This window comes from Indicator indicator, chromosome 5, assembly GCF_027791375.1.
Source record: "Indicator indicator isolate 239-I01 chromosome 5, UM_Iind_1.1, whole genome shotgun sequence".
NCBI classification, from domain to species: domain Eukaryota; kingdom Metazoa; phylum Chordata; class Aves; order Piciformes; family Indicatoridae; genus Indicator; species Indicator indicator.
In genome coordinates this window covers 654,973-667,224 of record NC_072014.1, presented here as the reverse complement: position 1 = coordinate 667,224, position 12,252 = coordinate 654,973, and the positions used below count along the sequence as shown (strand labels likewise).

The 12,252-nt window shown below is 42.6% G+C and overlaps 1 protein-coding gene across 3 annotated transcripts in view; it reads right to left on the bottom strand.

Annotated features, from left to right (window-relative positions):
* Positions 1 to 12,252, bottom strand: part of UNC80 (unc-80 homolog, NALCN channel complex subunit) — a 229,315-nt gene that overhangs the window by 77,604 nt on the left and 139,459 nt on the right. For all 3 annotated transcript variants that reach the window (XM_054380922.1, XM_054380921.1, XM_054380923.1), the window contains one exon: positions 10,966 to 11,146. In XM_054380922.1, the coding sequence (XP_054236897.1) occupies positions 10,966 to 11,146 (181 nt within the window). The remainder of the gene's footprint in view (positions 1 to 10,965; positions 11,147 to 12,252) is intronic.

Genomic DNA, 12,252 nt, shown 5'->3' with positions numbered 1-12,252 from the left:
AATGCTGCACATTTCTAAGGGGAAATGAAAGCTGCACATTTCGAAGGGCAATGAAAGCTGCACATTTCTAAGGGCAATGAAAGCTGCACATTTCGAAGGGGAATGAATGCTGCACATTTCGAAGGGGAATGAATGCTGCACATTTCTAAGGGCAATGAAAGCTGCACATTTCGAAGGGGAATGAAAGCTGCACATTTCTAAGGGGAAATGAAAGCTGCACATTTCGAAGGGCAATGAAAGCTGCACATTTCTAAGGGCAATGAAAGCTGCACATTTCTAAGGGGAATGAAAGCTGCACATTTCTAAGGGGAAATGAAAGCTGCACATTTCTAAGGGCAATGAATGCTGCACATTTCTAAGGGCAATGAACGCTGCACATTTCTAAGGGGAATGAATGATGTACATTTCTAAGGGGAAATGAAAGCTGCACATTTCTAAGGGCAATGAATGCTGCACATTTCTAAGGGGAATGAAAGCTGCACATTTCTAAGGGGAAATGAAAGCTGCACATTTCTAAGGGCAATGAATGCTGCACATTTCTAAGGGGAATGAAAGCTGCACATTTCTAAGGGGAAATGAATGTTGCACATTTCTAAGGCGAATAAAAGCTGCACATTTCTAAGGGCAATGAATGCTGCACATTTCTAAGAGGAATAAAAGCTGCACATTTCTAAGGGGAAATAAAAGCTGCACATTTCTAAGGGCAATGAATGCTGCACATTTCTAAGGGGAATAAAAGCTGCACATTTCGAAGGGGAATAAAAGCTGCACGTCTCTAAGGGCAATGAAAGCTGCCCATTTCTAAGGGCAATGAACGCTGCACATTTCTAAGGGGAATAAAAGCTGCACATTTCTAAGGGGAAATGAAAGCTGCACATTTCTAAGGGCAATGAATGCTGCACATTTCTAAGGGGAAATGAAAGCTGCACATTTCTAAGGGCAATGAATGCTGCACATCTCTAAGGGGAATGAAAGCTGCACATTTCGAAAGGGAATCAATGCTGCACATTTCTAAGGGGAATGAAAGCTGCACATTTCTAAGGGGAAATGAAAGCTGCACATTTCTAAGGGGAAATGAAAGCTGCACATTTCTAAGGGGAATGAATGCTGCACATTTCTAAGGGCAATGAACACTGCACATTTCTAAGGGGAATGAAAGCTGCACATTTCTAAGGCGAATAAAAGCTGCACATTTCGAAGTGCAATGAATGCTGCACATTTCTAAGGGGAAATAAAACTGCACATTTCTAAGGGGAAATGAAAGCTGCACATTTCTAAGGCGAATAAAAGCTGCACATTTCTAAGGGGAAATAAAACTGCACATTTCTAAGGGCAATGAATGCTGCACATTTCTAAGGCGAATAAAAGCTGCACATTTCTAAGGGGAATGAAAGCTGCACATTTCTAAGGGGAAATAAAAGCTGCACATTTCTAAGGGCAATGAATGCTGCACGTTTCTAAGGGCAATGAAAGCTGCACATTTCTAAGGGGAAATAAAACTGCACATTTCTAAGGGGAATGAATGCTGCACATTTCTAAGGGCAATGAAAGCTGCACATTTCTAAGGGGAAATGAAAGCTGCACATTTCTAAGGGGAATGAATGCTGCACATTTCTAAGGCCAATGAATGCTGCACATTTCTAAGGGGAAACGAAAGCTGCACATTTCTAAGGGCAATGAATGCTGCACATTTCTAAGGGGAATGAATGCTGCACATTTCTAAGGGGAAATGAAAGCTGCACATTTCTAAGGCGAATAAAAGCTGCACATTTCTAAGGGCAATGAATGCTGCACATTTCTAAGGGGAATAAAAGCTGCACATTTCTAAGGGGAATAAAAGCTGCACATTTCTAAGGGGAAATGAAAGCTGCACATTTCTAAGGGCAATGAAAGCTGCACATTTCTAAGGGGAATGAAAGCTGCACATTTCTAAGGGCAATGAATGCTGCACATTTCTAAGGGGAATAAAAGCTGCACATTTCTAAGGGGAAATAAAAGCTGCACATTTCTAAGGGCAATGAATGCTGCACATTTCTAAGGGGAATAAAAGCTGCACATTTCGAAGGGGAATAAAAGCTGCACATTTCTAAGGGGAATGAAAGCTGCACATTTCTAAGGGCAATGAAAGCTGCACATTTCTAAGGGGAAATGAAAGCTGCACATTTCTAAGGGGAAATAAAAGCTGCACATTTCTAAGGGGAAATGAAAGCTGCACATTTCTAAGGGCAATGAATGCTGCACATTTCGAAGGGGAATGAAAGCTGCACATTTCTAAGGGGAATGAAAGCTGCACATTCCTAAGGCGAATAAAAGCTGCACATTTCTAAGGGCAATGAATGCTGCACATTTCTAAGGGGAAATAAACCTGCACATTTCTAAGGGAAAATGAAAGCTGCACATTTCTAAGGCGAATAAAAGCTGCACATTTCTAAGGGGAATGAAAGCTGCACATTTCTAAGGGGAAATAAAAGCTGCACATTTCTAAGGGCAATGAATGCTGCACATTTCTAAGGGGAATAAAAGCTGCACATTTCGAAGGGGAATGAAAGCTGCACATTTCGAAGGGGAATGAAAGCTGCACATTTCTAAGGGCAATGAAAGCTGCACATTTCTAAGGGCAATGAAAGCTGCACATTTCTAAGCGGAAATGAAAGCTGCACATTTCTAAGGGGAATGAATGCTGCACATTTCTAAGGGGAATGAAAGCTGCACATTTCTAAGGGGAAATGAAAGCTGCACATTTCTAAGGGGAATGAAAGCTGCACATTTCTAAGGGCAATGAAAGCTGCACATTTCTAAGGGCAATGAAAGCTGCACATTTCTAAGGGGAATGAATGCTGCACATTTCAAAGGGGAAATGAAAGCTGCACATTTCGAAGGGCAATGAAAGCTGCACATTTCTAAGGCCAATGAATGCTGCACATTTCTAAGGGCAATGAAAGCTGCACATTTCTAAGAGGAAATGAAAGCTGCACATTTCTAAGGGGAAATGAAAGCTGCACATTTCTAAGGGGAATGAATGCTGCACATTTCTAAGGGCAATGAAAGCTGCACATTTCTAAGGGGAAATGAAAGCTGCACATTTCTAAGGGGAATGAATGCTGCACATTTCTAAGGGGAAATGAAAGCTGCACATTTCTAAGGGCAATGAAAGCTGCACATTTCTAAGGGCAATGAATGCTGCACATTTCTAAGGGCAATGAACGCTGCACATTTCTAAGGGGAATGAAAGCTGCACATTTCGAAGGGGAAATGAAAGCTGCACATTTCTAAGGCGAATAAAAGCTGCACATTTCTAAGGGCAATGAATGCTGCACATTTCTAAGGGGAATAAAAGCTGCACATTTCTAAGGGGAATGAAAGCTGCACATTTCTAAGGGCAATGAATGCTGCACATTTCTAAGGGGAATGAAAGCTGCACATTTCGAAGGGGAATGAAAGCTGCACATTTCTAAGGGGAATGAAAGCTGCACATTTCTAAGGGCAATGAAAGCTGCACATTTCTAAGGGGAATGAATGCTGCACATTTCTAAGGGGAATGAAAGCTGCACATTTCTAAGGGGAAATGAAAGCTGCACATTTCTAAGGGGAAATGAAAGCTGCACATTTCTAAGGGCAATGAATGCTGCACATTTCTAAGGGGAATAAAAGCTGCAGATTTCTAAGGGGAAATGAAAGCTGCACATTTCTAAGGGCAATGAATGCTGCACATTTCTAATGGGAATGAAAGCTGCACATTTCGAAGGGGAATGAAAGCTGCACATTTCGAAGGGGAATGAAAGCTGCACATTTCTAAGGGGAATGAAAGCTGCACATTTCTAAGGGGAAATGAAAGCTGCACATTTCTAAGGGGAAATGAAAGCTGCACATTTCTAAGGGGAATGAATGCTGCACATTTCTAAGGGGAATGAATGCTGCACATTTCAAAGGGGAATGAATGCTGCACATTTCTAAGGGCAATGAATGCTGCACATTTCTAAGGGGAAATAAAAGCTGCACATTTCTAAGGGCAATGAACGCTGCACATTTCTAAGGGCAATGAACGCTGCACATTTCTAAGGGGAATGAACGCTGCACATTTCTAAGGGGAATGAAAGCTGCACATTTCTAAGGGGAAATGAAAGCTGCACATTTCTAAGGGGAAATGAAAGCTGCACATTTCTAAGGGGAATGAAAGCTGCACATTTCGAAGGGCAATGAAAGCTGCACATTTCTAAGGGCAATGAAAGCTGCACGTTTCTAAGGGCAATGAAAGCTGCACATTTCGAAGGGCAATGAAAGCTGCACATTTCTAAGGGCAATGAATGCTGCACATTTCTAAGGGGAATGAATGCTGCACATTTCTAAGGGGAATGAAAGCTGCACATTTCTAAGGGGAAATAAAACTGCACATTTCTAAGGGGAAATGAAAGCTGCACATTTCTAAGGCGAATAAAAGCTGCACATTTCTAAGGGGAATGAAAGCTGCACATTTCTAAGGGGAAATAAAAGCTGCACATTTCGAAGGGCAATGAATGCTGCACATTTCTAAGGGGAATAAAAGCTGCACATTTCGAAGGGGAATGAAAGCTGCACATTTCGAAGGGGAATGAAAGCTGCACATTTCTAAGGGCAATGAATGCTGCACATTTCTAAGGGCAATGAAAGCTGCACATTTCTAAGGGGAAATGAAAGCTGCACATTTCTAAGGGGAATGAATGCTGCACATTTCTAAGGGGAATGAAAGCTGCACATTTCTAAGGGGAAATGAAAGCTGCACATTTCTAAGGGGAAATGAAAGCTGCACATTTCTAAGGGGAATGAATGCTGCACATTTCTAAGGGCAATGAAAGCTGCACATTTCTAAGGGCAATGAAAGCTGCACATTTCTAAGGGGAATGAATGCTGCACATTTCAAAGGGGAAATGAAAGCTGCACATTTCGAAGGGCAATGAAAGCTGCACGTCTCTAAGGGCAATGAAAGCTGCACATTTCTAAGGGCAATGAAAGCTGCACATTTCTAAGGGGAAATGAAAGCTGCACATTTCTAAGGGGAAATGAAAGCTGCACATTTCTAAGGGGAAATGAAAGCTGCACATTTCTAAGGGGAATGAATGCTGCACATTTCTAAGGGCAATGAAAGCTGCACATTTCTAAGGGGAAATGAAAGCTGCACATTTCTAAGGGGAATGAATGCTGCACATTTCTAAGGGCAATGAAAGCTGCACATTTCTAAGGGGAAATGAAAGCTGCACATTTCTAAGGGGAATGAATGCTGCACATTTCTAAGGGCAATGAATGCTGCACATTTCTAAGGGGAAATGAAAGCTGCACATTTCTAAGGCGAATAAAAGCTGCACATTTCTAAGGGCAATGAATGCTGCACATTTCTAAGGGGAATGAAAGCTGCACATTTCTAAGGGGAATGAAAGCTGCACATTTCTAAGGCGAATAAAAGCTGCACATTTCTAAGGGCAATGAATGCTGCACATTTCTAAGGGGAATAAAAGCTGCACATTTCTAAGGGGAAATAAAAGCTGCACATTTCGAAGGGCAATGAATGCTGCACATTTCTAAGGGGAATAAAAGCTGCACATTTCGAAGGGGAATAAAAGCTGCACATTTCGAAGGGGAATGAAAGCTGCACATTTCTAAGGGGAATGAATGCTGCACATTTCTAAGGGGAAATGAAAGCCGCACATTTCTAAGGGGAATGAATGCTGCACATTTCTAAGGGGAATGAAAGCTGCACATTTCTAAGGGGAATGAAAGCTGCACATTTCTAAGGGGAAATGAATGCTGCACATTTCTAAGGCGAATAAAAGCTGCACATTTCTAAGGGCAATGAATGCTGCACATTTCTAAGGGGAATAAAAGCTGCACATTTCTAAGGGGAAATGAAAGCTGCACATTTCTAAGGGCAATGAATGCTGCACATTTCTAAGGGGAATAAAAGCTGCACATTTCGAAGGGGAATAAAAGCTGCACATTTCTAAGGGGAATGAATGCTGCACATTTCTAAGGGGAAATGAAAGCCGCACATTTCTAAGGGGAATGAATGCTGCACATTTCTAAGGGGAATGAAAGCTGCACATTTCTAAGGGGAAATAAAAGCTGCACATTTCTAAGGGCAATGAATGCTGCACATTTCTAAGGGGAATAAAAGCTGCACATTTCGAAGGGGAATAAAAGCTGCACATTTCTAAGGGGAATGAATGCTGCACATTTCTAAGGGGAATGAAAGCTGCACATTTCGAAGGGGAAATGAAAGCTGCACATTTCGAAGGGGAAATGAAAGCTGCACATTTCTAAGGGGAATGAATGCTGCACATTTCTAAGGGGAATGAAAGCTGCACATTTCTAAGGGGAAATGAAAGCTGCACATTTCTAAGGGGAAATGAAAGCTGCACATTTCTAAGGGCAATGAAAGCTGCACATTTCTAAGGGGAATGAAAGCTGCACATTTCTAAGGGCAATGAAAGCTGCACATTTCTAAGGGCAATGAAAGCTGCACATTTCTAAGGGCAATGAAAGCTGCACATTTCGAAGGGGAATGAAAGCTGCACATTTCTAAGGGCAATGAATGCTGCACATTTCTAAGGGGAAATGAAAGCTGCACATTTCTAAGGCGAATAAAAGCTGCACATTTCTAAGGGCAATGAATGCTGCACATTTCTAAGGGGAATGAAAGCTGCACATTTCTAAGGGGAATGAATGCTGCACATTTCTAAGGCGAATAAAAGCTGCACATTTCTAAGGGCAATGAATGCTGCACATTTCTAAGGGGAATAAAAGCTGCACATTTCTAAGGGGAAATAAAAGCTGCACATTTCTAAGGGCAATGAATGCTGCACATTTCGAAGGGGAATAAAAGCTGCACATTTCTAAGGGGAATGAATGCTGCACATTTCTAAGGGGAATGAAAGCTGCACATTTCTAAGGGGAATGAAAGCTGCACATTTCGAAGGGGAAATGAAAGCTGCACATTTCGAAGGGGAAATGAAAGCTGCACATTTCTAAGGGGAATGAATGCTGCACATTTCTAAGGGGAATGAAAGCTGCACATTTCTAAGGGGAAATGAAAGCTGCACATTTCTAAGGAGAAATGAAAGCTGCACATTTCTAAGGGCAATGAATGCTGCACATTTCTAAGGGGAATGAAAGCTGCACATTTCTAAGGGCAATGAAAGCTGCACATTTCTAAGGGCAATGAAAGCTGCACCTTTCTAAGGGCAATGAAAGCTGCACATTTCGAAGGGGAATGAAAGCTGCACATTTCTAAGGGCAATGAATGCTGCACATTTCTAAGGGGAAATGAAAGCTGCACATTTCTAAGGCGAATGAAAGCTGCACATTTCTAAGGGCAATGAATGCTGCACATTTCTAAGGGGAATGAAAGCTGCACATTTCTAAGGGGAATGAATGCTGCACATTTCTAAGGCGAATAAAAGCTGCACATTTCTAAGGGCAATGAATGCTGCACATTTCTAAGGGGAATAAAAGCTGCACATTTCTAAGGGGAAATAAAAGCTGCACATTTCTAAGGGCAATGAATGCTGCACATTTCTAAGGGGAATAAAAGCTGCACATTTCGAAGGGGAATGAAAGCTGCACATTTCGAAGGGGAATGAAAGCTGCACATTTCGAAGGGGAATGAATGCTGCACATTTCTAAGGGGAATGAAAGCTGCACATTTCTAAGGGGAATAAAAGCTGCACATTTCTAAGGGCAATGAAAGCTGCACATTTCTAAGGGCAATGAATGCTGCACATTTCTAAGGGGAATGAAAGCTGCACATTTCTAAGGGGAATGAATGCTGCACATTTCTAAGGGGAATGAAAGCTGCACATTTCGAAGGGGAATGAATGCTGCACATTTCTAAGGGAAATGAAAGCTGCACATTTCTAAGGGGAATGAAAGCTGCACATTTCTAAGGGGAATGAAAGCTGCACATTTCTAAGGGGAATGAATGCTGCACATTTCTAAGGGGAATGAAAGCTGCACATTTCGAAGGGGAATGAATGCTGCACATTTCTAAGGGGAATAAAAGCTGCACATTTCGAAGGGGAATAAAAGCTGCACATTTCTAAGGGGAATGAATGCTGCACATTTCTAAGGGGAATGAAAGCTGCACATTTCGAAGGGGAATGAATGCTGCACATTTCTAAGGGCAATGAAAGCTGCACATTTCTAAGGGGAAATGAAAGCTGCACATTTCGAAGGGGAAATGAAAGCTGCACATTTCTAAGGGGAATGAATGCTGCACATTTCTAAGGGGAATGAAAGCTGCACATTTCTAAGGGGAAATGAAAGCTGCACATTTCTAAGGAGAAATGAAAGCTGCACATTTCTAAGGGCAATGAATGCTGCACATTTCTAAGGGGAATGAAAGCTGCACATTTCTAAGGGCAATGAAAGCTGCACGTTTCTAAGGGGAATGAAAGCTGCACCTTTCTAAGGGCAATGAAAGCTGCACATTTCGAAGGGGAATGAAAGCTGCACATTTCTAAGGCGAATAAAAGTGCACATTTCTAAGGGCAATGAAAGCTGCACATTTCTAAGGGCAATGAAAGCTGCACATTTCTAAGGGGAATGAATGCTGCACATTTCGAAGGGGAAATGAAAGCTGCACATTTTGAAGGGCAATGAAAGCTGCACGTTTCTAAGGGCAATGAAAGCTGCACATTTCTAAGGGCAATGAAAGCTGCACATTTCTAAGGGGAAATGAAAGCTGCACATTTCTAAGGGGAAATGAAAGCTGCACATTTCTAAGGGGAATGAATGCTGCACATTTCTAAGGGCAATGAAAGCTGCACATTTCGAAGGGCAATGAAAGCTGCACATTTCTAAGGGGAAATAAAACTGCACATTTCTAAGGGCAATGAAAGCTGCACGTTTCTAAGGGCAATGAAAGCTGCACATTTCTAAGGGCAATGAAAGCTGCACATTTCTAAGGGGAAATGAAAGCTGCACATTTCTAAGGGGAAATGAAAGCTGCACATTTCTAAGGGGAATGAATGCTGCACATTTCTAAGGGCAATGAATGCTGCACATTTCTAAGGGGAAATGAAAGCTGCACATTTCTAAGGGCAATGAATGCTGCACATTTCTAAGGGCAATGAACGCTGCACATTTCTAAGGGGAATGAGTGCTGCACATTTTTAAGGGGAAATGAAAGCTGCACATTTCTAAGGCGAATAAAAGCTGCACATTTCTAAGGGCAATGAATGCTGCACATTTCTAAGGGGAATAAAAGCTGCACATTTCTAAGGGGAAATGAAAGCTGCACATTTCTAAGGGCAATGAATGCTGCACATTTCTAAGGGGAATGAAAGCTGCACATTTCTAAGGGGAAATGAATGCTGCACATTTCGAAGGGGAATAAAAGCTGCACATTTCGAAGGGGAATGAAAGCTGCACATTTCTAAGGGGAAATGAAAGCTGCACATTTCTAAGGGGAATGAAAGCTGCACATTTCTAAGGGGAATGAATGCTGCACATTTCTAAGGGGAATGAAAGCTGCACATTTCTAAGGGGAAATGAAAGCTGCACATTTCTAAGGGGAATGAAAGCTGCACATTTCTAAGGGGAATGAATGCTGCACATTTCTAAGGGGAATGAAAGCTGCACATTTCTAAGGGCAATGAAAGCTGCACATTTCTAAGGGCAATGAAAGCTGCACATTTCGAAGGGGAATGAAAGCTGCACGTTTCTAAGGGGAATGAAAGCTGCACATTTCTAAGGGCAATGAAAGCTGCACATTTCTAAGGGCAATGAAAGCTGCACATTTCTAAGGCGAATAAAAGCTGCACATTTCTAAGGGCAATGAATGCTGCACATTTCTAAGGGGAAATAAAACTGCACATTTCTAAGGGGAAATGAAAGCTGCACATTTCTAAGGCGAATAAAAGCTGCACATTTCTAAGGGGAATGAAAGCTGCACATTTCTAAGGGGAAATAAAAGCTGCACATTTCTAAGGGCAATGAATGCTGCACATTTCTAAGGGGAATAAAAGCTGCACATTTCGAAGGGGAATGAAAGCTGCACATTTCTAAGGGCAATGAATGCTGCACATTTCTAAGGGCAATGAAAGCTGCACATTTCTAAGGGGAAATGAAAGCTGCACATTTCTAAGGGCAATGAATGCTGCACATTTCTAAGGGGAAATGAAAGCTGCACATTTCTAAGGGGAAATGAAAGCTGCACATTTCTAAGGGGAATGAATGCTGCACATTTCTAAGGGCAATGAACGCTGCACATTTCTAAGGCGAATAAAAGCTGCACATTTCTAAGGGCAATGAAAGCTGCACATTTCTAAGGGGAATGAAAGCTGCACATTTCTAAGGGGAATGAAAGCTGCACATTTCTAAGGCGAATAAAAGCTGCACATTTCTAAGGGCAATGAAAGCTGCACATTTCTAAGGGGAATGAAAGCTGCACATTTCGAAGGGGAATGAAAGCTGCACATTTCTAAGGCGAATAAAAGCTGCACATTTCTAAGGGCAATGAAAGCTGCACATTTCTAAGGGGAATAAAAGCTGCACATTTCGAAGGGGAATGAAAGCTGCACATTTCTAAGGGCAATGAATGCTGCACATTTCTAAGGGGAAATGAAAGCTGCACATTTCTAAGGGGAATGAAAGCTGCACATTTCTAAGGGGAAATAAAAGCTGCAGATTTCTAAGGGGAAATGAAAGCTGCACATTTCTAAGGTGAATAAAAGCTGCACATTTCTAAGGGGAATGAAAGCTGCACATTTCTAAGCGGAATAAAAGCTGCACATTTCTAAGGGCAATGAATGCTGCACATTTCTAAGGGGAATAAAAACTGCACATTTCGAAGGGGAATGAAAGCTGCACATTTCTAAGGTGAGTGAAGGTTTCCTGTTACCAAGGCAATTGAAAGCGGTAAATGAAGTTCCCCCACACTCCCCAAAACCTTCTGGTCCCTTTGGAAGCAGCAGAGACAGCTATGCAAAGCCCCACCTTGGGGATCACTGAAGAGGGAGAACTCAGCATCAATTGCACTTCTGGGAAAGGAAGGCAGGCGGAGGAGGTCCTCCTGGAGCATAGACACATGGGACTGCTTGTGGGCAGCTGGAATCTTCTGTGTCAGGGAGATGAGGAACAGCACCCGGCCCACCTCCTCCAGCTTGCGGGTGAATACCTGAGAGGGAAAAGCAAATGAAGGGCAGGAGGGTTTGGGGCTGGCAGCTTCATTATAAACAAGGACAGCAAAACAGCCATAGAGGCTTTGAGTGTGAAAAAAAAAAAGAGTAGAAGGTGAATAAAACCAGCCATTGGATGCAAAAGAATCACAACTGAGTTGTCTGAATAGGTTTGCTGACTAGGATGAAGTTTGCTGCACAAACTATCCTGGGTCTCCTTTTCACTTCTTCTCTTTGCACCTTGCATGGCTTGCTCCCTCATCACTTTCCTGACCTTCTGTCAGTGCATATTATACAGAGGAGGGCAAGGAAGCTGGGGAGGGGCCTCGAGAAGAAATCTGATGGAGAGCAAGTGAAGGAGCTGGGGATGGTTAGTGTGAAGCAGAGAAGGCTGAGGGGAGACCTCCTGCCTCTCTGCAGCTCCCTGAAAGGAGGTTGTGCAGAGGTTGTGCTGCTCTCTTCTCACAGCTCATTAGCCAGAGAAGAAGAGGGAAGAGCCTCAAGCTGCAGCAGGGCAGGGTCAGACTGGACAGGAGGAAGAATTTTTTCCCATCAAGAGTGGTCAGGGATTGGAATGTGCTGGGCAGGGAGGTGGTGGAATCCCCAAGCCTGGCTGTGTTTGAAGGTGGTTTGGCTGTGGTGCTTGGGGCTGTGGTTTAGGGGTGAGCCTTGCAGAGTAGGGTTGTGGGTTGGACTTGGTGATCCTGAGGGACTTTTCCAACCTGAATGTGTCTGTGATGATGTGTCTGTGAGGTAATGGGAAAAGAGAAGGAGGGGGAGGAAGGAGAGCGGAGCTTACAAGCAGCCCCCTGGACTGTCCAGAGGGGATCTGGGAACAATTCAAGGGGGTCCTTGTGTTGTTTCTTAACTGTAAATACATCTATATATTTTTTGTACATATTAATTGCATTTTATCTTTCTAGATTTCAGCTTGCTTTGTAAATACAGCTTCATTCTGTTTCCAAACTAGGTGAGCTAGTCTGATGATTTATTTTGGTGGTAATTCTCCAGTCTGCTGGGGGGAGATAATTTCAACCCATCACAGCTGATCAAAAAGTTCTTTCCAAGGTATATGCACTTTGGGAGGTTAGCTTCCATGGCTTTC